Genomic DNA, 27,345 nt, shown 5'->3' with positions numbered 1-27,345 from the left:
CAAAGATCAATGTGCCATTGTTATTCAATTTGACCTAAGTAGCACATTTGACCTTGTTGATTTTGAACTAACGACTCAGATTGTGAACCATTTTGGCATCCAAAGTCTAGTTTTGTCCTGGTTTAACGTTTTCTTGACAAATCATTGTTACACTATAAAGAAGGATTTTTTTTTCCTGAAAGATGGAGTCCTTCAAGTGTGGTTCCCCAGGGCTTCCCACTCACCCCCTCTCTTTTCAACCTACTAATGCAGTCCCTGGGTGTTATTCTATTGCCAGGATTTCCTGTGCCATTTTTTTCTCCTCTTTTTCCTTTCCGCTTTCTTTGATTTTATTTTCTGCCTTTATCCACATTTATTTTTCTTACTATCCAATCTTCAAGCATCTCTCCTCTTGGTCTTTCTATCCATCCAGCATCTCTCCTTGCACCTTTTCCCCATCAGATTTCTCCTTTTGCCCCCTCTCTCCCCATCAGCATTTCTCCCCTTATCCCCTCTCTCCCCATCAGCATTTCTCCCCTTATCCCCTCTCTCTCCATCCAGTATTTCTCCTTGACCCCTCTCTCTCTATTCAGTATTTCTCCTGGACCCCTCTCTCCCCATCCAGCATTTCTCCCCTTGCCCCCCTCTCTCAAGCCACTCTCTCCATCCAGCATCTCTCTCCTTGCCCCTTTTTCTCCCCATCAGCATTTCTCCCCATTGCCCCCTCTCCCCATCAGCATTTCTCCTTGTCCCCTCTCTCCTCCATTCAGTATTCCTCTCCTTGTCCTCTCTCCCACATCAGCATTTCTCCCCCTTGTCCTCTCTCCCACATCGTCATTTCTCCCCTTGTCCCCTCTCTCCCCATCCAGTATTTCTCTTTGTCCCCCTCTTCCCCCATCCAGTATTTCTCCTTGCCCCCTCTCCCCATCCAGCATTTCTCCCCTTGCCCCCTCTCTCCTCATCCAGTATTTCTAACCCCTCTCCCCATCAGCATTTCTCCTTGCCCCCTCCCAATCAGCATTTCTCCTTGTCCCCTCTCTCCTCATCCAGCATTTCTACCCTTGTTTTCTCTCTCTCCTCATCCAATATTTCTTCCCTTGCCCTCTCTCCATCCAGCATTTCTCTCCCTGCGCCCTCTATCCTCATCCAGCATTTCTCCCCCTTGTCCCCTCTCTCCTCATCCAGCATTTCTACCCTTGTTTTCTCTCTCTCCTCATCCAATATTTCTTCCCTTGCCCTCTCTCCATCCAGCATTTCTCTCCCTGCGTCCTCTATCCTCATCCAGCATTTCTCCTTGTCCCCTCTCTCCTAATCCAGCATTTCTCCCCCTTGTCCCCTCTCTCCTCATCCAGCATTTCTCCCCCTTGTCCCCTCTCTTCCCATCAAGCATTTCTCCCTTTGTCCCCTTCTCCTCCCCATCCAGCATTTCTCCCCTTGCCCCCTGTACTGCTATGGATTTACAGCCTGCTTCACTAACACAGACTACTCAGTAATTACTGTGGATTATTTTGGATTCGTATTAGGTAAATGAGACCTTTATTAGGAGGTGCTAAAATCTACAATGATTAAGACATATACAATGATTAGCTATATAACTAAAAAGAAACAATACCTATCTATAAACAATCATTACATCACTGGTCTCTACATCTAAGCAATGCTAAGAGTTCCTAGAGCAGGAAAACAAGCAATAATACACTATATACAATCATCACTGGTCCTTACATCATCCAGGCTATTATCAGCTGGAGGGGGGCCCTGTTCACAGTGAAAGCCAGGAGCTTCTCTGACCTGGAAACAAGGTTCTCTACGCAGTTCGTACGTTACTTACAGATGAGCTCCCACTTCACTGCCAGAGCCCTCCCTTTTTTATTAGGTTTAGAACTCATGTTCAGAGCTAAGGAAAATTACAGAATGCTTGAGAATAGGTAAACAAGCCATACTGTGGGAATGTGGTCACATGTTTCCAAGTCCAGGTGGCCAGTCTGAACTCGAAAACAAGCGCCATCCCCTCTTCACATACCAAATTAATTAGAGCCGTGTCTTATCTTCTACATTCTAACTTATTTTCACACAAAGTTAAACAGAATTACTTCTAATTAAAAAGATACAGACCCTGAGTGCACTGGTCAGTCAAGGCAGAGTTGAAAAACAATCTTTAAAATTCACTTTTATTACACCCCCTCTCTCCCAATCCAGTATTTCTCCTTGTCCCCTTCTCCTCCCATCTAGCATCTCTCTCCTTGCCCTTTCTCGCCCCATCAGCTTTTCTTCTCTTGCCCCCTCTTTCCCCATCCAGCATTCCATCCAGCTTTTCTCCCCTTGCCCTCTCTCCATCCAGGATCTCTCTCCTTGCAACTTCTCTCTCCAACCAGTATTTCTCCCCTTGCCCCCTTCTCCTTCCCATCTAGTATTTCTCCCCCTGCCTCCTCTCATCCCCATCTAGCAACTCTCCTAGAGCCACTGCTGGTTCTCCCAACCAGCAGCAGGAAAAATCAAGAAAGGCGCAAAGCCACAGTGCTCAGACGTGCGCTGTCGGTTCTGCCGATCCCCTGCTCTTCTGACATCAACTTCCTTTTCTGTGGCAGGGGATCGGCAGAGACAATAGCGTGTGTCTTAGAACTGCACCCCTGCACCTGCTACTCCTTGTTGTGCCTGCGGCGCTGCTTTTGTTAATTGGAAAAGCAGCTGTGGCCGCAGGAGATGGGGGGGAGATGAGCAAGGAAGGGAAAAAAAGGTGCCAGTACGCTATACTGGCGCGTACCAGCACTAAAAAAGCACTGCCCTTTTCTTACAACCTGGTGCCTCTCCAACTAGGCTCATAGTTTTAACCATGCAGGAACCAGCAGGTCCCATAACACTATAGGGCTACCACATGGTTCCAATTACAAGATGTCTTGAGTGTTATCAGATGGTTAAAAGGCAGTTATATGCCCAAAGGCAGGTTAAAGGGAACACGATTCTACTCACCCGATGTGCCCAATCACTTACAATAATACATACAGCATGCACAAACATATCCCTTCACAGTGAGCAGGTCACTTACACTATCCAGAGTCCCGCAGTTGTGAACACAGAAAATACAAGAGGTAAGAAGAGCCAAATGCTGCATTTCTTCCCATCCATCTCTGGCTATTAAGAAACAGTGAGAGAAAAAAAATGCATACATTAAGAGTTACTATAGAGACCCTGCCCAAACTGAGTGTGTGTTATAGCAAAGCATATATGGCCACAATGGAGGAAAACAAAATTCAAGTTTATGCTCATGTTATGGTACCCTTTATGAAATCAGAAAAATAACATTCTGGATGTGCCTTATCTTTTTAATATATACAAAGCAGCAGTACTAAGCAAAACCAGATTTGGCAGTAGCTAGCAATGAAAGCAAAACCATTAATATTCCCCCTTTTCTTCTTATTTTCACATCATATGTGCCAGTACTCTGCAGACATGCATAAATGCAGAAGTGCATCAAGAAGAGCTGAGGCATAAGTTCTGCAATGGGAATTTCTAGAAACAGTACCACAGTCAAAAAAGAAGCTACATGCCTCTGTTTAAAAACATCTATACCGATATTTAAATAAAATGTCTCTAATGACTGGGTAAAGCATGTGGAGAATGGGCGGTGAAAGGAACAATTCCCTAACTGCTACGTTTCACTGTGTCTACGACTGCACCTGCCATCATTTTCTGAGGCAGAATAAGGCCATATGGCCTATCCAGTCTGCCCATTAGTAATGCATTGGGCCATGTTTATTTTTTTAAGGAGGGGTAGTGGACTTAATTTCTCTAGAACATTCAGTCCAATCTGGCCCATTTTTGAAATTGATATGTCTTCACCAGTTTTTCTCCACACCAAGTTTTATCTCATTCTATTTAATTTTGGAGTTATTTTGCCCCCAGACATTTCTCTACCCCATTTGAATAATTATTTCCAAAATCTATTGAAATAAAAACCAATTTAAAAACCAAGTTAAAAACTTTGGAGCCAAAAGGTCTGAACACAGTAATTCAATGGGCTACTTTCTTTTAAGACCGTCATAAGTTAGGGGACGTCCCTTTAAATATTTCAGCCAAGGAGGGGGAAGGAGATGGGGGGGGGGGGGAGATCCATATGGTGATTAATTGAAGATTTGTTGTAACTGGGATAGGATTGGGCTGAGGACGTTGTACTTAGTAACTGATACACAGAGAGGAAGTGGGGAGCGGTGTCTTGAGAAGGGGAAGGGAGGGGAGGAACTATTAAAATGATTGATTGATAATAGTGCTAGACATATTAGCCGAGAGCTAAAATTAATGGGATGGTACCTTGTTCATGCTGACTCCAGATGATATTTTGTACTCTTCATCATTAAAGATAGTTGAACTACGTTAAATCCTTGAGGGTGGGATGAGGTATAGGATTGGGTAGGGTGGGGAGAAAATTGTTAAAACTTTGATGACAATACTATTATCTTGTTCCTAATCAGCTTATTCAGCTTGTTGTGATTGCAGTTCTTTGTATATTGTGCCCACTGGCTGTTTTATTCAGTTGAATCATCAATAAAAATTGTTGAAACATAAATATTTCCATCGTTTTGCATTAATGGGTGTCAATAAATCTGAGCACCATTTTTGAATAGATTGTTAAGAACAGCAGAGAGGAGACACGCTGCATAAGAAGTCTTTCCAGTGTTGTTTACATGATACAAGTGAATGGTTGTATAGACTATACTGGGTTGAAAAGTGTCCCGAATGTGTAATTAGCAATTCATGTGTCAGTCACTTTAAAGACCAGAGGATGGCTGACTACTGTGGTTTCATTTATTATAGATACAAGCATAGCACGAGGTTTCCTTGATAAAGCTGAAACGGCAATACGGGATCTCGTTGGATAATCAAGATAAGTGCTATATGCTCATATTTAATTATAAATGCTATATACGAATCAGGCATCATTTGCCTAGAGTTATTCATAATATATAAACATAAAACGTAAAAATTAAAAGAATTGGAGGATTTTTAGCCAATGAAGAGTCCACCCTGTGAGTCATATAAAAGTGAAAATACAGACCGGGGATACAGAGGCTTTTTTTCCTCCATTATTTACACACAATCACCACGTTTAAATAAAACCACATTCTGAGTATTAAGGAATTCTCTTACAAAATATTGTGGTTAAGTCCTTTTTGAGTTAAAGAAATAAAAGTCAAAACATAAAGAATTTATTTGAAAAATTACAGCAAGGGCTAAAGGTTTACTTCTGGAAATAATTAAAATTAGCAAAACTCATCTCTGTGAATTTGTGTGATGATATGTTATCACCAGTATTCCCTGCAGTTCATAAATTCACAAGAGTAAGGAGTAGTAACAAAAGACGGACAAGCCGATGACCCAGTGGTACGTAAGTACATAAGTACATAAGTAGTGCCATACTGGGAAAGACCAAAGGTCCATCTAGCCCAGCATCCTGTCACCGACAGTGGCCAATCCAGGTCAAGGGCACCTGGCACGCTCCCCAAACGTAAAAACATTCCAGACAAGTTATATCTAAAAATGCGGAATTTTTCCAAGTCCATTTAATAGCGGTCTATGGACTTGTCCTTTAGGAATCTATCTAACCCCTTTTTAAACTCCGTCAAGCTAACCGCCCGTACCACGTTCTCCGGCAACGAATTCCAGAGTCTAATTACACGTTGGGTGAAGAAAAATTTTCTCCGATTCGTTTTAAATTTACCACACTGTAGCTTCAACTCATGCCCTCTAGTCCTATTATTTTTGGATAGCGTGAACAGTCGCTTCACATCCATCCGATCCATTCCACTCATTATTTTATACACTTCTATCATATCTCCCCTCAGCCGTCTCTTCTCCAAGCTGAAAAGCCCTAGCCTTCTCAGCCTCTCTTCATAGGAAAGTCGTCCCATCCCCACTATCATTTTCGTCGCCCTTCGCTGTACCTTTTCCAATTCTACTATATCTTTTTTGAGATACGGAGACCAGTACTGAACACAATACTCCAGATAAAAAGCTTTGAATGAATGGAATTTTGTGTGAACAGAAACCTTACAGGCCAAAGAGTGGTACCAGAAAAAAAAAAAAAAGCAACGTACCCCCCTTCAGATTGTTCCAATTCTTGCAGGAAGTGTGTGAGAAAACAGGGAGAAGCAACAGAAACTGCAGCCTGTCCAGTAAGCTTGTGATGTAAGACAGAAAATACAGCCAAATGCAGAGAGGACAAAATCAAGGAGCGTTTCAAAACAATGTCAGGTCTTTGCACAAGGAGATTTTTGATTTAGGTCAGATTTTAGTGATCAGTGTCCAAGCCACACATTTATTCACATATAGCCATTTCTACTCTGCAGGCTTAAAAGGAGCTGTGGCACATGAGAATGAAGGTTGAAAGCACCAATTAAACCAAGACCTGTACACAGTAAGCAAGCATTAGCAATAAATTTGAGAGATTGAGACCCTACTCCACATGTCCCGGCCTAGGAGTGAGGTTTATTCCCGACATGATACGAGTAAAACTAACCCATTTGGAGAAAATGCCTCAAGATTATCCAGCTATGTGGCTTGCATCTGAATAACTGTGCCAGGGGGTATCTAGATCTGACACCTATGGGATAATCTTACAAAGCATTTTTTGAGGGTAAAGCCTGTTTTACACACAGAATAGGGTTTTTATAAAATTGCAGAACTGCATACAAAATACATATGCATGGAAAGAGTGTGTCTACTTTTAGGCAATTGTGTATAGGTGCTCCTGGCACATAATTGAGGTGGAGTTGTGACTTTGCGGCCTTAAGGAGATTATTGTTCTTATTGTCCTGAACTGCTCGACAATATTTTGGTGCTGTTTACATCCACCATCATTGTACATATTTAGCAGAGCTGGGAAAAAACACACTTTGGCCCCGATGCTCAAAGCAAACGGGGCTTGCAAAGTGTTATTTAGACTGATTTTAGCTAGTCTAAAAGAAATGTTATGTGGCCAATGCACAGAGGCTTTCAGCCACTGCTTTACTGTGCACAGGTGATCTGCCGCTTTCGCACAGAAGGCACTGCACGGTGGCGCTGTGCTGCCGATTTAGAGACTTTTTTTTTTAATTTAAATGCAGGGCACCAGGTGGCAGACAGAAGGGAGCTGAGGGTAGGCAGCTGGAGACTGGGGACTGCGGTGCTGGCAACCTGGGAGAAGGAGAGGGAGGCGACAGCAGTAGCGAATGGGGGGGGGGGGGCGAGGTGGCCCGGCTCGGTCACTCGGCAGCCCTGGTCTACTTAAAAGCCCTGGTGGTCAAGTGGAATTATATGGTTCTTAGGCCCATCCTGGTGCATCCCAGAATGCTCCGGGCAGGGTCTGGGCACTGCCATTTTGAAGCGGGTTTGCCCAGAGGTAGGAGGGAGGGGGCACTCCTCCTGCTTCCAATATTAAGGTATGTGCAGGGGTCCAGGTAAACACCTGTGAGGTTTTTTTTTTTTTAAACTATCTTTACTAAAAATTACAAGAAGTCAACAAACATAGGGACGTAAGATACAACTTGTACTAAACAGAGAACCCCACACATGGGCAAACGTCCTCACCCAACCCCTCAAAAAGGAGAGGGGAAAGGGGTAAATGTCAAACCTCCAATGAAACTCACATATATGTACAACCAAACTCAGATATCAAGTGTTGGTAATCTGCTACGAGTAGTATGGGTCAATGAATTCCAAAACGGTTCCCAAATGGTACCAAACTTTCCTGGCACAGATCCAAGTCTGCAAACTCTCTCCGTTCCATGGAGGCTTGTGTAATCATTAAGGATCTCCACTGGGCACGTGAAGGAGGCTCTGGTTGAAGCCAATAAATAGATAAGGATGCCTTTAATGCCCAACAGTACTGTATGCTTAACAAAGCCTAAGCAGTCTTTGGGCTTTGAGTTAGCAATATCATATACTCCAAATAAAACTTTAGTCGAGGGATCCAACGTACCCTTCAAAGAAAACATGAGAGCCCAATGTCTTCCAATAGGTTTGAATAATTGGACAGTGCCAGAATAAATGTTCCAAGGCACCCGCTGGTTGACTGCACTTACAACAGTCATAAGTTCCAAAATGTGCTTTATATGCTCAGTTTGTATTGCATTTCCCAGTGTAGCACATTTCTTGTAAGAGTATGACAATTCCTGAGGCTACATAGTAACATAGTAAGTGACGGCAGACAAAGACCTGAATGGTCCATCTAGTCTGCCCAACAGTCACATTCGTTTCCAATTCTCAACAATAAACATGAAATTATATACTTGATCAGGGTCTCTCTTTAGTGTTTCTGGTTCATAGAGGTCCATCTGGCTCTGTCCTTATGTTTCAATTACTAGAGCTGCTGTAAAAACCCACTCCAGCCTATCCGAATTTGTCATGTTATTGGCGGGACACAGACTGTAAAAGTGTGCCCAACATTGTTTTCACATTCCACGTTACTGGAGTCTCCGTCAAAGCCCTCTCCAGCCCATTCTAAACCAGCTATGAATATAAGTATTCACAGCTGAAGACCACTGCCAACTATCCATTTAATTTAGGACTGCCTTCTAATAGGACTAAACCAAGGGGTCCTTTTACTAAGGTGCACTACTGGATTTAGTACACGCTAACGAATTAGTATGCGCTAAGGCTGAACGGCATTTAGCGTGAGCTACTGGTTAACAAGCACTAAATCCTTTAGCATACCTTAGTAAAAGGACCCCTAAATGTATACCTTATCTGTTTAATGGCTGACTATTGCCACTGAACAAACAGTCTGGTTGATGACCTTGCTCCATCATAACTCTCCCCTTTCACTATATGGATAGTAGTACAGTGGTTAGTGGTGAGCTGAAATGCCATCTGTCTGTATAGCAGTTGAAAAATCCATTGATAGTGAACTTATATGTTTATTGGCTGCCCTTTGACAAATCTGCTAGGTCAGAGCTCTAGACCAACTCTATTTTCAGAAATCCACCATAGGGGCCCATCTTTTATATTTATAAATAGTTTCATTGGACATGGGAAAGTGAGATAATCAAAACTTTGCAGAGGACAGAAAATTATTCAAAGTTGTTAAATTGCATGCAGACTGTTAAAAATTGCAGGAGGACATTGAGAGACTGGAAGATTGGGTATCCAAATAGAAACTGAAATTTAATCTGGACAAATGCAAAGTGCTGTATATGGGGAAGAACAATCAAAATCATAGGTACTTCATGCTAGGTTCCACATTAGGGAAAAGGGAATGGGACTTGATAAAATGCCTTTCTGTGGTTTTTGCAACTACATTCAAAAGCAGTTTGCATAGTACATACAGGTACTTATTTGTACCTGGGGCAATGGAGGGTTAAGTGACTTGCCCAGAGTCACAAAGAGCTGCAGTGGGAATCAAACCCAGTTCCCCAGGATCAAAGTCCACTGAACTAACTACTAGGCTACTCCTCCACTGGAGAGATCACCAATCAAGAAAAAGATCTAGGCGTCAGTTTTCTCAGGAACAATATGGCTACTAGAACTCTAAACTACCAGTAGTGCTGCATTAAACACACTAAACCTGTGTCGCTGTTTACACCACTCAATAACAGGATCAAACTAAATCACTTCAGAGTGAACTACAAAGTGTAAAGTGAACTCGAGAATAAATCATGAGATAACTAAAGATTGCAAGGGCAAAGCTATTCGTAAAATGAACGAGATGAAATCAATAGCTTACTACACTACAGACTTTGGTGCTAATTAGTACACATCTTTCTCTCTTGCACCCCCATAACTCACTATTCCTACTACTACTAACTAGCATTTCTAAAGCGCTACTAGGGTTACGCAGCGCTGTACAATTTAAACATAGAAGGACAGTCCCTGCTCAAAGAGCTTACAATCTAAAAGACAAGAGAACAATCTAAAGACAGGTGAACAATCTAGAGGACGAGTGAACAGTTAGTCTGATAGGGTGGATAGATTGGGGCATTCTATATATCTCGAGCGGTTAGGCGCCGAAGGCAGCATTGAAGAGGTGAGTTTTAAGCAGAGATTTGAAGATGGGTAGGGAGGGGGCATGGCGTATGGGTAAAGGAAGATTGTTCCAGGCATAGGGTGAGGCAAGGCAGAATGAGCGGAGCCTGGAGTTGGCAGTGGTGGAGAAGGGTACTGAGAGAAGGGCTTTGTCCTGTGAGCGGAGGTTACGGGCGGGAACATAGGGGGAGATGAGGGTGGAGAGGTAGTGAGGAGCCGCAGACTGAGTGCATTTGTAGGTAAGGAGGAGGAGCTTGAATTGTATGCGATATCTGATCGGAAGCCAATGAAGTGATTTGAGGAGAGGGGTGATATGAGTATATCGGTTTTGGCGGAATATAAGACGTGCAGCAGCATTCTGAACTGATTGAAGGGGGGATAGATGGCTGAGTGGGAGGCCGGTGAGGAGTAAGTTGCAGTAATCAAGGCGAGAGGTAATGAGAGCGTGGACGAGAGTTCTGGTGGTTTGCTCAGAGAGGAAAGGGCGAATTTTGCTGATGTTGAAGAGGAAGAAGCGACAGGTTTTGGCAGTCTGTTGGATATGCGCAGAGAAGGAGAGGGAGGAGTCGAAGATGACTCCGAGGTTGCGGGCAGATGGGACGGGGAGGATGAGGGTGTTATCAACAAAGATAGAGAGTGGAGGAAGAGGAGAAGTGGGTTTAGGAGGAAAGACGAGGAGCTCGGTCTTGGACATGTTCAGCTTCAGGTGGCGGTTGGACATCCATGCCGCAATGTCGGATAAACAGGCCAATACCTTGGCCTGGGTCTCCGCGGTGATGTCAGGTGTGGAGAGATATAGCTGGGTGTCATCAGCATAAAGATGATGACACACACACATTTTGTTTCTCTTCCCCACCCCAAATAAATCACTCATTTCTTTGAGTCACTTAACTCATATGACAAGCTAGCTTCATCCTCTTCCCTCTCTACTGTAATTCTTTGCTTTATGGATCTCGTAAGCAGGATATCCATCATCTACAAATAGTTCAACATGCAGCAGTGAAACTTATCACAGGATTTAAATATTCGATCATGCTACCCCACTCATGAAAGCGGAACACTGGTTACCTATTCCTTACAGAAGGATTATGTACAAACTGCTTACTTGAGTTCATAAAGCTTTTCTTTCTGGAATTCCTCTTTATCTTTCCTGCCTACTTAAAACTTTTATGCTCCAGCTAGACCTCCCCGCTTCTCACAGGCTAATCACCTTGTGGTTCCTTGTAACTAGTAACTGTTTCCACTCTCAGTGTCGTTGGTCCTACCTTATGAAACACCCTTCCCTCTATGTTACGGTTTGACGATTCCTTTGCTAGTTCAAATGTGGCCTAAAAACATACTTTTTCACCAAGCCTACCCCTCATAGCCCTTCTCCTTTGTGCCTGATGACCAATGACTGGTAACTCATCACTGCTGCCCTAGTTTACATTTTCTTAATTTTTTAATTTATATTTTTATTATTACTACGATTATTATATTGTGAACCACCTAGAAGACATGTTTGATGGGCAGTATATCTATTTTAATAAAACTTGAAACTCAGCTGAGTCCCAAATCCTGGTATCTCAGAAAGCTTCAGGCTGCTGAAACTGTTTGCTCTAGCCCCTCCCCCTCCTGTATCTCCCCATTTGTTGCCTATTGACTGGGGAGGTTTGAAACTGGGTACATGAAGAAGGAAGCAAGGCTGAAGTGGACACAGCACATAATTGCTCTGTTTCCTTCTTCAGCTCCTCCCCTTAAAAAAAAAATCAAGGCTTTACATATTTAGATTAGGCAGCATAATTCCATCAACAGGAGAAGATGGTAAATATTTAAATAATTTTCTTTAAAAAAAAAACTACACATATCATAAAAATTCTGCAATTTTATACAAGAGCTTTTCACGTACCTGATTGGTCAAGTGGACCACAGTCAATCTAGGAGTCACTAGAGGCTACACAGAGCAAAGCAGGCACAAGGAACCTATATGAAGTTGCATAAGAAGCATGTCAAAGAATGAGTAGCCAAATGGGTGTTAAAAATAGCTTTCTTTGAAATTACTCAAAGAGAATGTACAAAAACAAATGATGATAAATAAAATATCTATCATTTCTACCATCCATCTGTCAAAAGCTATAAAAAAAAAATAAAACAATATAAAAAAGGAACAGAAGAGACACTCAAGGACACCACAATTTAGCAAACACACAAAGATGATGGGGGAAGACCAATGAAGTTCCAACACAGGGTTCTTTATTAACAATCAACTTCGAGCAGTAATGACTCAATGCAGTTCTGCGTTTCAGCGCCGCATGTGCCTGCCTCAGGAGTCAGCTTACCAGCAAAGTTGAAAAATTAGAGATGACAAAACATCCAATCAATGGTAAAACACAATCGGTGTAAAACACTGCAAAAATGTGTAAAGTCACTCATAGCGTTGAGTAGCAAATCACTCTGAAACGAGCAACTACACAGAATACAAAAAAAAAAAAAAAAAAAAAAAAAAAAAACAACAACAACCCAGAAACATTCTCTAAAACCTGAGACGAGAAAAGACATCCCTTTTGGATAGTGCCTACTCAAAATACTGCCGTACCATACCCCTCCATCAGTAACTAACCACCATCTCCTGGATACATCAAAATCAATTATCTAAAAAGCACAAAGTGGGTAAAGGAAACCAGAAAAAAAAAAAAAAGGAGAGGATCATGCATTTAGAATGCAAAAATCCAAAGAAGCAGTAGATGATGGGGGATGAGATACTGATGTGCACTAAGGGACAGACCTTAAGGTCTCTCTTCAGTGATCTCAAGGTAACATAATATAACAAAGCCAAAAGAATACTGGGGTATACAGGGAGAAACATAACCAAAAGACAAAAAAAGAGAAAGTGATAATGCCTCTCTAAGTCATTGCCAAGAACTCATCAAAAATTCACAGTCCGGTCCTGGAAGCTACAGTATACTGCTGAAAGGATATAGACACAGTGAAAGGGGTCCAGGGAAGACCTACTGCAATGAGGCATGACCTGCAATAAAAGTCCTATGAGATGAGATATAAAGTCCTCAATATGTATATGCAATACAATATAATTACTTATATACTGAAAATACCAGGCACATAGTTCAATGTGGTTTACAATAAAAAGATCAGGCATTTCCTGGGAGTTACATTTAACTGAAATTAGAATAAAATATTAAAATACAAATTTAACTTCCAAAAAAATCATTTAAACAAGTAATTTTTTAAAAATGTTTCCTAACACTTAAGTAATCTGGATTCATTCTGAGATTTAAAGGCAAAGAATTCCATATCTGTAAAACCTAGTATGAAACCAGAGAAAAATAGAATAGTTTGAATTTTATGTTCTTAGCTGATAGAAAGTGTATAGTTGCGTGGTTTATACTGTGGATTGTCTTTGCAGAAGGTAATGGATAAAGGTAATAGATAGGATGGTGCCATGCCATGAATAATTCTAAATATCAGAGAGCAGGTTCTGAACAGTGTCCAAGCCTTTATAGGCAACCAATGTAAAGATTTTAAAAGAGGGGCAGCCGGTTCCCATTTTCAAGCTCTACAGATAACCCTAGCTGAGGCATTCTGCATTCTTTGTAACTGCTTCCTGATCTTCTTGGTAAAAATTATTTTACTATAATCTAATTATGCCATTACACAGGCTTACACAATCAATTTGAAAAGTTCCAAATGAAAAAATGTTCTACTTCTACAAAGCTGATTGAGTTACCAGAAGATCTTTTTCTCAGGAGGCTTACCTGGGGTTCTAGAGATAACACGGAATCAATTGAGATTGAGTAGGAAAATGAAATACAGCCCAAGTAATCAGTTAATTGATTAGCCCTCCATAATCTTTGCAAAAGGGGAATTAATAGGCTATTTCCTAATGAAGAGAGATACAGACCAAGTTCCAAGATGGAAGTGATCTAGACATGAAACCAATTTATAAATTGTAATGATGGAGAGAGAGCATAGTAAATACGTGGGACAATGATCTAACTCACAATGAGAACAAGAACAGTCTTTAAGCATAAATTGCAATTCCTGTAATGGAATACGGTGGAATTTATTCTAGAATCTATCAGCTAGCCATCTCATCAGATAGTCTGTGTTATTAGAGAAGTCCATAATTGTTTCTATTTTTGTGCAGAATGTATGTCTTTCCTAATTTTCAGAAATTTGTTTTGAAAAACTTCAGCTAGTCGTTGGCTGATGGAAGGGTTATCTGGAGAGATTCAAATGTTAGAACATTAACATTTGTAAGGTTTTCTACTATTTCAAATAGTTTCCTAGAATTATGATCTAAACCAATAAGATTTGAGTAATAGCTCTTTCAGAATAATTATATACCATAGAGAGGAGAGGAAAGGACAGGCATTCATATTCCTCAAACTGAAAATCCCAGCACAACCTCACACTGGTTGTGTAAAACTCCTGTGAGGCAACACACTATACACCTTCTGGTCAATCTTATAGATGGAGAAAAAAGCTTCAGTTTCGCCACCCAGCCAGCCCAACACAGCAGGCTATAAGGCTTAAGTACGGCGTGTCATCATATAGCTTCAAAAAAACTCCATCAAAATGACTGACCACTTCCTAACTGGCAATTGTGTGTGTGTCTCAACCAACATATAAAGCAGTTTCTTGTACACTCCTAATTTCAAATTCCCACAAATGCCTGTAGTGCTTATATGAGATAAAGCCGGGGACCCAGCAAGAAATCACTTAGCTTTTTCCAACTGCTGTAGTGTTCCGCTCATTTCGGTGGTCTCCGCTCTTCAACCCGACAGGGAGCCCTCGTTTCACGAATGCTGCATCAGGGGTTATATCTCGTGTCCACAACTCAAAGCCTGTCTTCGCTCTGCTGCATCCAAGACAGAGCAAAGACAGGCTTTGAGTTGTGGACACGAGATATAACCCCTGACGCAGCATTCGTGAAACGGGGGCTCCCTGTCGGGTTGAAGAGCGGAGACCACCGAAATGCTTTTGTGCATTTATGAAACAGTCATAACATTATTTTAAACATGACTTTAGTGAATGAATTCTATTTAGCTTACATATTACTAATTAATGGTGAATTTTCAAGCCAAAAGAGAAAAACTGAAGTGACATACTAACCCAAATCAGTGCACCTAGTGGAATAGCACAGACATCTCTTAGCAATATCTCCTTCTGGCCTCATGCCAAGAACAGCTCAGAAGACTTTTGCTTTTCGCCTGACCTTTTCCAAAACCTGTGATCATCTTCTTTGAGAAGTAACTGTCCTTTCCCTGCAGAGAAAATATTAGCCACGTTAAACAAACCAGTAAAATCTCTACTGCAATGGACATTCCATATCTGTGATTGCCCCAAACATGCACCCATTTTGTAATAAGCATGTTTAGAACAAGCATAGTTAGATGGGTCAGTATGTTTAAAGATACACTTCAACTTGGCCGATTAAAAAGCAAGTCAACCTCTCTTTTGAAGATAAGGATACAAATGGGTCAAATGGCCCACTGAGTCCAGGATTTCTGACAATGCAAATGCAGATCACATGAGGTAATTGTCAGATCCCCAATAGAAGGCCCATTCTATATTGTTCACCCCCAGAAGTATGAGATGGGGAGGCAACTGAGGCTATCCAACATAGGCTTAGAGTTGGCCTACTTTTTTTTAGTAGGGATAAGGGGTAGGGGGCTGGGGAGTCTCTCTCTCTCCTCTCAGATTGGCATCACTTAGCTTTCTTTCTCACCATCTTCTTTTGCACAAGGAAGGACCTGGAATAGCATCCCTTCCCTTTTCCCCCTGGTGGAACTCGATCACGTGGGCCTTGAGAAGGGCAGAGAGTTTCTCTGCAAGTACCTGCTTGGGCTGAGAGCTGAAGTGATGGGCTCTCGGTGGGCAATCAGGTGGTCTCTGTAGCCAATGCAGAGCGTATCCGAGACGGACTATTTGAAGAACCCACCAGTCGGAGTTTACAAGGGGCCACCTTTCTTGGTAAAACTTCAGCCTCCCCCTGACTGGCAAGTCATCCGGGACAGTCACTTTTACAGCGGCTATGCTCTGCTGGAGCCAGTCAAAATTTCACCCTTGCTTTGGCCTTAGGTGCATGCTGTTAATGAAGATGAGCATGCTGGGGCCCAGCCTGCTGAGAAGAAGCAGTTTACCTACGCCTCTGCGAGTAATAAGTAGTGCTCTTCGCCTTGCAAAATACCTCCTAGAGTAGGAGGCAGGTGCAGAAGGCATCTGGTGGGAGACAGAATCAATGGCATCAGTATGTTTCTTGAGGAGGTCAGAAACCTCCTCCACCTTCTCTCCAAAAAGATTATCCCCCTGGCACGTGGCATCCTCTGACTTCTGCTGGACCGCCAGGTTCAAGTCAGATATACAGCCATAAGAGTCTACGCATCACTACACTTGGCAGAGGCCACATCAAAAAGTGTCATAGGTGCCCCTGGCCAAGAAAGTACAACATGCCTTCTGCTGCTTGACCAGTAGGCAAACATATTCAGCCTGCTCCGGTGGGAGAGAGTCTGCCAAATCAGACATATTGCACACCAAGGACTGCAAGTACAGGCTTGTGTAAAGCTGGCACGATTGTATACAGGAGCTGAGCATGGAGACCTGATACATCTTCCGCCCAAAAGAATCCAGGGTTCTAGCTTCCATGCCAGGGGGCACCGAAGCATAGTCCCTAGAACTCCTGGCCCTTTTCAGCGTGGATTCCACCACTAGGGAATGATAAGGCAACTGGGGACTATCAAACCCAGGGGTAGACTGAATCTAGTACATGGTGTCAATCTTCTTGGGGAGGAGAGGGACAGAGGGGATTGCCAGTTCTTCACTTGAACATCCCATAAGATCTCATGACGCAGAATCGTCACAAACTCTCTCAGAGGTGAGTCATTGTCCAGGACCTCGAACATCTTAGCTCTGGGCTCTTCCTCCACTTCCAAAGGGATGGCAGTTGCCATCTTCTTCACAAAAGATGGGAAGGAAAGGCTCTCAGGGGGAGACTTTCACCTTGCTTATGGAGGGGAGGGATCAGATGGGATGCCATAGGACTACTCCTCCGAGAAGTACCGTGGATCCCCTTCAGAGTCCCATGAGCGCTAATTGTTGGTGTCAGCCAAGAACTCCTTGTGGGAGGTCTAAGGCCAAGCCCGCCTAGACGAAGAGGTACCATGACCCCGGGAAGGGGGGGGGGGGGTCAAGGTGTCAGCTCCAGTCTCGACTCCGGTGAAGCTTCCTCTACCGACGTCAAAGGTGTGCCAACAGAGGCGGAAGTCGATGCTGAGACTGCAAGCAGAACTGGCATCGGAGACCTCACCGCAGGATGGTGGCCAAGCAGGACTGAAGCAAAAGGCATGGCTGGTGCAAGTGTACTTCAGAAACATGTTATTAAGTAAACTTCAGACAGATTCAAAAAATTCAAAAAAATGCAGACCATTCAATTTGTGAATTTAAACCCCGTGGTTCTAAAGACTGTAATGTATAAATCCACTTCTGTTCCTTTCTAATCAAGATCTTATTTCTATCCCCTCCACGGATATTATGTGGAACATGGTCAATAGCAAAACACCTCAAAGAGTCAAAAGTGTGTCCTTTCTCTTGGCTTAAACATTTTTCTGAAGTACACTTCTACTATGTTACTATGTATGTATGTTACTTAACGATGTATTAATAGAATACTTCTGTTTAATTAAGTATTGTTAGCTCAATCTGGGCTATAAATATCGTAATACTTCTTCCGGTTGTTGCTTTCATTGCCGGTGTCACATGAGTATGGGACGCCATTTTGTAAGGTTAGTATTTGTGCGTTTTTCATATATTGTTTTTTAGCTACTACTCACATTGAATAAGTTTTGTGTGGTATTACTATTCTGATTTTAGGTATCGTGATTTGCCAATAGTTACTTGGCCCCCTGAGGAAGCTTACATTGTATAGTGAAACGGAGAGCCCCGTTGGGCAAGACTGAAAGCTAAGTAACATCAGTATTTTTGATCTTTTGATTATAATGATTGAGTATCACGATGCAGAAGTGGGTTTAAGGATATAGTTTACCCCACACACATCTTCATTGCATACTAGTGGAGTTTTTGTGACCAGTGATAAAAACGGAGTCCAAGTAATGCTGGCGTTTGAGTGCACTGAGCACAATATCGCCATGCAGTGACTACTGAGGTCTATTTTTCTCCACTTTAAATTGAAAAAAGAATGGATATCACACTCTATATTAATTGAGTTAGCGTGTCTTTACAATACAACACAAGTTCTATTCTGCTAAATACCAACTAATGATCAATGTGGATTACAATTTAAATGAAGACTAGGCGATCACTAGAGAAAAAAATACAAAATCACATACAAACCATCCAAGCTATCTTACTACCTCCAACAAACTAAAAATAAATTTATGAAAAATAAATAGAAAATAAATCTTTTAACAGCTTACAAAATCTCAGATTGAATCCCATCTCAACTACAAAGGAAGGGAATTCTAACATTGCACAGAGCAGTATACAAAACCAGAAGTATGACAGGACTTAAACTTCACATGCTTTACAGAAGGAAACTGCAGCAAACAATGGTCCTTAGATCTAAGAGAATGAACTGTTGTTCATACAGCAAATAACTCTACTAGATAGTCAGGGACATAACTATAAAATAATTTGTGGACAAGAATACAGAGCTTAAATTTACATCGTGCTTCAATAGGAAGCCAATGAAGAGATTGTAACAAAGGAGTAACATAATCAAACTTCTATATTCCACAAATCGACATTGCTGCCGTATTCTACAAAATCTGCAAACGTTTTAAAGATGACTGAGAACATCCAGTACAGAGTGAATTACAATAATCAAGCTGAGACAGCACCAGCACCCAAACCACTGTCTGAACATGGGCTTGACTCAAACAATTAACACACTGAAGCTGTCTCAGCTTGAAAAACACTTTCCTAGTTAAGTGTGAAATTTGGTCCTTCGAAATTAAGGGGGTCTTTTACTAAGCTTAGCTTGAGTTATCTGCAGCAGGGCCCATTTTATTCCTATGGGCCCTGCTGCAGATAACTCGAGCTAAGCTTTAGTAAAAGACCTCCTAAGTGAGTGTCCAAAAGAACCCCCAAATACCTTCAAGGGGGCTTTTACAAAGGCATGGTAGCATTTTTAGTGCTAAATGCTAGAGTCTCCCATAGGAATGTGTGGGCATCTCTAGCCTTTAGCACACGCTTATTTTTAGCGTATACCAAAAACGCTAGTGCACCTTTGTAAAAGGCCCATTCAAAGATTTTTTTATTTTATTTTTGTTACATTTGTACCCTGCGCTTTCCCACTCCTGGCAGGCTCAATGCGGCTTACATGGGGCAATGTAGGGTTAAGTGACTTGCCCAGAGTCACAAGGAGCTGCCTGTGCCTGAAGTGGGAATTGAACTCAGTTCCTCAGTTCCCCAGGACCAAAGTCCACCACCCTAACCACTAGGCCACTCCTCCACTCTAAAGATGACTCTAAAGAAAAATAAGAGAGTCTCGAATTTTCAGAACAGGACTAGAAGGGACCCAAGTAGGAGGAGATAAACACAAAATCTTTGTCTTATCAGTATTTAGTTTAAGCTTATATTGCGAAGTCCACTGTTCCATAATATCTAGATAAGTAGCTATTTCACTAATAATGTATTCAACCGCTCTAGCCAATGGAAATAAAATTATTATATCATTTGCATACAGATAGACAATTAAAAACAAACAAAAAAAAAAATCAAACAATTCTCCCAAAGTAGTCATTAAAACATTAAATAAAATTGGGGACAAAGGGGAGCCCTGTGGTACTCCCACTGTAGACTCTAAGGGGCCCTTTTACTAAGCTATGGTAAAAAGTGGCCTGCGCTAGTCTGGGCTCGTGAAATTGGTGCACACTGGGCCATTTTTTACTGCAGCGGCTAAAAAGGCCTTTTTTAAAAAAAGGGCAGTAAATGGCCATGCACTAATATTAAAAGTAGCACATGGCTATTTACTGCCTGAGCCCTTACTGCCACTTATTTACTCATGCAGTAATCAGGCAGCGAGCAGCAATGTGGTCGTGCTGCCGATTACCAACAGGAACGCCCCCCCCCCTGTGGTAGACAATAGAAAAATGATTTTCTACCACTCGATACTGAATGTGCCAACTTCAAAACTCCCGCCAGGCACCCATGCTACCCCAGCAGTAGGGTCAAATTGGCGTTAGCTACCCAATGCGGTAGTCCTACTACAGCTTAGTAAAAGGGCCTCTAACTGTTCTTTAAAAACTCTATAAACCCTTTTTCCTAAAAAACCCTAAAACCATTGTATTACTTCTCCTGCCATTCCTAAATTTCCCAAAATATCCAATAAACTAGCATGTTCCACCAAGTCAAATTCAGATAAATCAAAATTGTAATAAAATGACTTGGTAGCCTAGAGACAATAGAACCCTAGCTTGCGCTAACAATGAATCTAAAAGCGTTTCAGTACTAAAGCCTCGTCTGAAACTTGATTGTGTTTGTAAAAGCAAGTTATGTCGACTTAAGTCATTCTCCAATTGCTTTGCCAGAGATGGTCTTATTGCACCAAGTAAAACATGAAAGGAAAAACAGCCGTGGCCAAATCAAACGACCCAATGGTGCTAAAAGTGGAAAAGCACCAGAAAAAGGAATAGGGAAAAACCCAACTGGAGCTCAGGCCTAAATGCAGCCTAATGAGCACGGTAAAATAAAGAAAACTTCAAAAAGGAGCAAAAAAATAATCTAAGAGGAAATGGGGAAGAAAAACCCAAGATATGCACAAAAAACAAAAGGAAAGCACAAAAAAGACCAATGGCCGAACCAGCTGTGAGGAGTGGGAATAAATGCTTCCTCTCCTCACCGCAGACAAAGAACTGCTGGTCCAGAACTCTCATGGCAGGCAGGAAGGCACGCATTCGTGCTGGAGCTTGTCTCACACTCGAACACTACTACTACTACTACTACTATTTAGCATTTCTATAGCGCTACAAGGCATACGCAGTGCTGCACAAACATAGAAGAAAGACAGTCCCTGCTCGAAGAGCTTACAATCTAATAGACAAAAAATAAATAAAGTAAGCAAATCAAATCAATTAATGTGGACGGAAAGGAAGAGAGGAGGGTAGGTGGAGGCGAGTGGTTACAAGTGGTTATGAGTCAAAAGCAATGTTAAAGAGGTGGGCTTTCAGTCTAGATTTAAAGGTGGCCAAGGATGGGGCAAGACGTAGGGGCTCAGGAAGTTTATTCCAGGCGTAGGGTGCAGCGAGACAGAAGGCGCGAAGTCTGGAGTTGGCAGTAGTGGAGAAGGAAACAGATAAGAAGGATTTATCCATGGAGCGGAGTGCACGGGAAGGGGTGTAGGGAAGGACGAGTGTGGAGAGATACTGGGGAGCAGCAGAGTGAGTACATTTATAGGTTAGTAGAAGAAGTTTGAACAGGATGCGAAAACGGATAGGGAGCCAGTGAAGGGTCTTGAGGAGAGGGGTAGTATGAGTAAAGCGACCCTGGCGGAAGATGAGACGGGCAGCAGAGTTTGGAACCGACTGGAGAGGGGAGAGGTGACTAAGTGGGAGGCCAGCAAGAAGCAGATTGCAGTAGTCTAAACGAGAGGTGACAAGGGTGTGGATGAGGGTTTTGGTAGAGTGCTCGGAAAGAAAGGGGCGGATTTTACGGATGTTGTAAAGAAAGAAACGACAGGTCTTGGCAATCTGCTGGATATGAGCAGAGAAGGAGAGAGAAGAGTCAAAGATGACCCCAAGGTTTCGAGCTGAGGAGACAGGGAGAATGAGAGAGCCATCAACAGAAATAGAAAACGGGGGGAGCGGGGAGGTGGGTTTGGGGGGGAAAATGAGAAGCTCGGTTTTGGTCATATTTAATTTCAGGTGGCGTTGAGACATCCAGGCAGCAATGTCAGACAAGCACGCTGAAACTTTGGTTTGGATGCAAGGTGAGATATCAGGGGTAGAAAGGTAGATTTGGGAGTCATCAGCATAGAGATGGTAGGAAAAGCCATGGGATGAGATTAATGAACCAAGGGAAGAAGTGTAGATAGAAAAGAGGAGGGGACCAAGAATAGAACCCTGAGGTACGCCGACAGACAGAGGGATAGAAGTAGAAGAGGATCCACCAGAATGAACACTAAAGGTGCGGAGGGAGAGGTAGGAAGAGAACCTGGAATCCAAGTGAGGATAGGGTATCGAAAAGTATGCTGTGATCGACAGTGTCAAAAGCAGCGGAAAGATCAAGAAGAATGAGGATGGAATATTGACCTCTGGATTTAGCCAGTAATAGGTCATTGGAGACTTTAGTAAGCGCAGTTTCGGTTGAGTGGAGAGGGCGAAAACCAGATTGTAGTGGGTCAAGAATAGCATGTGAGGAGAGAAAATCAAGGCAGCGGCGGTGAACAGCACGCTCAAGTAATTTGGAGAGAAAAGGAAGGAGGGAGATGGGTCGGTAATTAGAAGGACAAGTAGGGTCGAGTGAAGGCTTCTTAAGGAGAGGTGTGACCACAGCATGTTTAAAGGCAGCAGGGACAGTCGCAGTGGAAAGTGAGAGGTTGAGAATGTGACAGATAAAAGGAATAAGAGCAGGAGAGATGGCATTAAGAAGGTGGGTGGGAATGGGATCAGAGGAACAGGTGGTACATTTTGAGGAAGAAAGGAGTAAGAGCAGGAGAGATGGCATTAAGAAGGTGGGTGGGAATGGGATCAGAGGAACAGGTGGTACATTTTGAGGAAGGAAGGAGAAGTGTAGTTTCCTCAATAGTAACTTCAGGAAAGGAGGAAAGGGAATGAGGGGAAGGAGAGAGAGGGGAACGGACTAGTGGAGGGAGAGGTGGTGAGGTAGAGAAAGCAAGGTTTATCTTTTCAACCTTGTTGTGAAAGAATTCAGCAAGGGTCTGAGGAGATAATGAAGGGGGAGTTGGGGGAGGGGGCACCTTGAGGAGAGAGTTCAATGTGGTGAAGAGAAGTCGAGGATTAGAGCCAAGAGAGTTGGTCAGTTGGATATAATAATCCTGTTTGGCACGTAAAAGAGCAGATTGGAAGGAGGTCAGCATGAACTTAAAGTGTAAGAAATCAGCAAGGGCCCGAGATTTCCGCCAGAGGCGTTCGGCGGAGCGGGTACAGGAACGTAGGTAGCGGATATTAGAAGTCAGCCAAGGTTGGGGTTTTGTACGCCTTACAGGGCGGGTCATCAAAGGTGCAAGAGTGTCTAAGGCAGAGAATAGAGTATTGTTGTAAGAAGAAACAGCCTCGTTGACAGATGTGGATGGTGCCACAGTAGAGAGGAGGTTTGAAACATGGGAGGATAGAGATGAAGGGTCAATATCGTGAAGATTCCTACATAAATGAGATAAGATAGGACGGGACTGGGAGGGAGGAGATTTAAGTGTGAAAGTTATAAGATGGTGATCAGAGGAGGGATGATCAGAGGCAAGGAAACTAGAGGGTGGACAGTTGGAGGAGAAGATGAGATCAAGACAGTGAACACCTGCTTTAAGCTTGTTACAAGCTCCGGACCAGCAACTTGGACCCGTGCTACCCACATGCAAGAATTATAGGCCTGCTTGTCTTCGGAGACAAATTTTTACTCCCAATGCAAGCAGTAAACTAATGGCGTGCAAATTATTGTGGTGTTCAAAAAAATGTTTATAAGGTGTGGACACGTGGGCTTTGCAACAGCAATTAATTTTCTTGGCTTTGTTTATTGTGGTTGATATGCCCTTTACATGTTCTTATGGGATGTAAACATTATAAACAATAAAAAAAAAAGTGTGCAGACAGAAAAGCACACATTGGCACAGCAACATGCCAGAATTTTTTGCATCAGACAAGAAGTGTTCTCTTTCTACTTTCCAGTCAGTGCATGAGCCAGTCCTAGTTCAGTACTAATTACTAAACAGAGTGAATTAGCTCATACACTTACAGGAAAGCAAAGAGAAAGTTTTAAAAAAACCCTTCCCACTTTTTTTTTTAACCCTTCCTACTTTTAAGAAGGATATTATGTCCAGGTCACACAATGGACCTTGATCAGGCAGCCCCCAAATTGTTGCATCCTCATGAACCAAAAATATTCACTTGGTTCCAGAGAAGTTTATTTAGTAAACTTTAGTATACCACATTTCAACAGATATCAAGGCAGTTTATAGAATAAAAATCACATCCATTACAATTAAATAACAAATTAAACTTTCCAAACAAAACTAGAAACCTCAGGGAGAGAAAAGATAAATTGTAGTGTGGGGGGGGGGGGGGGGTTGTTTAAATTGTTGTACTTCATATATTTATACTAGAAAGAAATAAAAATAACAAAAACAAATCATCAAATCCCCAGTTCTCTAAAACTCAAGGCAAATTAGCACAAGCATCCTGAAATAGCCATGTTTTCAACCCTGTCTTGAATTTTTTTAAAGACAAATCTCCACCTTTGTAAATGATCCCCTGCTGCGCTAAACAAGCAAAGAATTAAGATATAGAGGTATCCCTGCATGCAGAATTAAAATGTCAATATCAGAATTTTATACCTAATTCTAACAATTACAGGCAGCCAATGCAATCCATACAGTAATGGAATAACATGTTCTATGGCATTCTCTTACTCTGTAGCCATGTTGGAAAGTGACAGCATTTGACTTTGTGGGGTACGTCAGAATGTTCTGCTGGGGCTCAACCAGCCAAATAAGGGTACACTACTTTACTGACAGTCTGACACACCACCTGGAGTCAGGTGCTATCTTTTCCAAGATGGAGACAGGAAAAAGTGGGCATCGCTCTTGGCTCTTTACTTAAGTGTGGGTTAAGAATGAAAGAGGTGTTTGAGGCCTACCTGGTCCACCACAGATTGTTTCTAGTGAGGGTGGTGGGTAGGAGGTGGGGTGGGGGGGAGGTAGGGCCCACTGGGGCCATCAGAGATATTTTTGACCCAGGTCATCTAAGGTAGGAAATGCTGCATTTCACATGACAATCTACAGCTCAGGGACAATAGTAAATGATTGTGCTAAGAGGGAAGTAAACAAACAAACAAAAAAAAAGGGCACTAAAATTTGGCATTTTTTTTTAAATACTGGAAGAAAGTCCCTGTTCTACCAGTTTGCCTGCCAACTGCACAATTATCTGCACTAATACAATTCCTGCATTGGACAGTAACCCTAATGCATGAAAATCCTGAGCCACCACACACTATTGCTACTTAATTACATTAAACTCCACTGTACACATTTACCTAAAACAAAGATTTACACACACCCACACATACTCCTGTCTGCAACTTTGGCACTTCAAGACTGCAGACAAGGAAAACAACATTATAGATAAATAAGCCTACATTAAGACAGTTTTCAGAATTCTTCTGGCACCCCAACAATGCAGAAGTTAACATAGTGAATTCTAGTCTGACTATACCTACACAGAAATCCTTGATAATCCCCTAGAGATGTAGATATAGCTAAAGTCAATATGTCATAAATGTAAACTATAGATATATGATGAACTGGCCAACGAAATCTTGCCCACAGCTGGCGAAGAAGAACATTATATATTTCCAAGTCTCCCCGTTTTTCAGCTGCTGCTCCCAGAGATACCAAGCAGCAAGCATTTTCACTGCGTTCACAAGCCGACCACCCCTCTGTCTTCACACGCATTCAAGGACCCTCCCTCTTCCATTCTCCCAGGTCCAGTAAGTCTACCCCTCTTCTCTCCGGTTCAAGGCCCAGCATCTCTCCCTCATTCTCAAGCTCACCGCTCCTACCTCCAAGCTCGCCTTCGAGGTCGCCGGCGGCAACACCAATTCACACCAGCTACCTGGCAGCCACTGACCCGACGCTTTTCCTTCCCCGGCGCTCCGCCCCCTCTGACGTCTGTGCTTCGAACGCTCGGGAGGCGGAGTTCGAAGCAAAATCACCAGAGAGAGAGCAGAGAGGGGGCTAGTCATAGTCACCGCCGGTAATAGCAACCGTTCACGTATGTTGCTGGTGGCTCTGGAAGGTAAATTTGAAGACAGGAAGTGAGTGGTGTTGAAAGACGGAAAGATTATAGACCGGAGGGTCGGTTGTTAAGCGTCTGCTTCCTCTGGGGGTTTTTTTTTGTGTCTCTTACCTCTCTGGAGACGTTAATATATCTTACCTGCTTCGATCTCCTTGACCGTCTTTCTTGTGTTGTGATTGTCCGGGAGTTGCCTGGAGGAAGGGCGCGGGACCTGTCTTAAAGCTAAGGAGAGAGAGCTCCCGTCTTGGGTTATTTAGAGGTCTGTCTTTGTGTACTGTAAAGGGCAGCACGAGCCTGCATCGCCTGTAAGCATGGACTAACTCCACACCACACCCACTGCCCTTGACTCTAATTGCGTTATTTTTGCTGATCTTGTGATTTTGAAAAAGAATTTTCCCATCACACAAGATGGATCATGTGTAGGAGGATTTCAATATTTAATGCATACACAGCCATACATGCCGTACCCAGGTACACATATGCATTTGGTGAAGTGAAGATACTAACTTACCTGTAGCAGGTATTCTCAGAGGACAGCAGGCAGATTGTTCTCACACGTGGGTCGACGTCCGCGTCGGCCCGGGAAGTGGCATTTTGCAAGCAAAATATAAAAAAACTTTGCCAGAGTCTTTTGGCGCGTGTACAACACGGACTGATATCGTTGCTTGAGCGCGTCTCCTCAGTTAGATCAAAAAGCATATAAAGAAACAAATAACTCCAAAGAGGAGGTGGGCAGGTTTGTGAGAACAATCAGCCTATAGTCCTCGGAGAATACCTGCTACAGGTAAGTATCTTCGCTTTCTCCGAGGACAAGCGGGCTGCTTGTTCTCGCATGTGGGGTATCCCTAGCATCCAGGCTAACTCAAAACAATGAACAGTGGTCAATTGGGCCTTGCAACGGCAAGGACGTAACAAAGATCGACCTGAAACTAAAAACAACAAGAGTGCAGCCTGGAACAGAACAAAAAGGGCCTAGGGGGGTGGAGTTGGATTATAAACCCCAAACAGATTCTGCAGCACTGACTGCCCAAACCAACTGTCGCGTCGGGTATCCTGCTGAAGGCAGTAGTGAGATGTGAATGTGTGGACTGATGACCACATTGCAGCCTTGCAAATCTCTTCAATGGAGGCTGACTTTAAGTGAGCCACCGACGCAGCCATGGCTCTAACATTATGAGCTGTGATATGGCCCTCCAGAGTCAGCCCAGCTTGGGCACAAGTGAAGGAAATACAATCTGATAGCCAATTTGAGATTGTGCATTTCCTGATGACGACTCCCCTCCTGTTGGGATCGAAAGAAACAAATAACTGGGCAGACTGTCTGAAGGGCTTCGCCCGCTCCACGTAAAAGGCCAATGCTCTCTTGCAGTCCAAGGTGTGCAAACTGCTT

General features: G+C 42.8%; 1 protein-coding gene across 4 annotated transcripts in view; it reads right to left on the bottom strand.

The window, feature by feature from the left end:
* The window catches only part of TMEM150C (transmembrane protein 150C), a 67,115-nt gene extending 40,959 nt beyond the window's left edge, over positions 1–26,156 (bottom strand). The window contains exons 1-4 of one of the 4 annotated variants that reach the window (XM_030192489.1): positions 26,094–26,156; positions 15,088–15,239; positions 11,864–11,937; positions 3,026–3,111 (exon numbers count right to left, since the gene is read on the bottom strand). In XM_030192489.1, the coding sequence (XP_030048349.1) occupies positions 3,026–3,105 (80 nt within the window). In that variant the 5' untranslated portion in view covers positions 3,106–3,111; positions 11,864–11,937; positions 15,088–15,239; positions 26,094–26,156. Of the gene's footprint in view, positions 1–3,025; positions 3,112–11,863; positions 11,938–15,087; positions 15,240–25,719; positions 25,798–26,093 lie in introns of those variants that run through there. The other 3 variants (XM_030192488.1, XM_030192490.1, XM_030192491.1) reach the window with 3 other exon arrangements.
* Positions 26,157–27,345: the final 1,189 nt, after the last annotated feature.

The sequence above is a fragment of the Microcaecilia unicolor genome, chromosome 2 (assembly GCF_901765095.1).
Source record: "Microcaecilia unicolor chromosome 2, aMicUni1.1, whole genome shotgun sequence".
NCBI classification, from domain to species: domain Eukaryota; kingdom Metazoa; phylum Chordata; class Amphibia; order Gymnophiona; family Siphonopidae; genus Microcaecilia; species Microcaecilia unicolor.
Note: the sequence above shows the minus strand (reverse complement) of the source record. Positions and strands in the feature narration are given on the sequence as shown.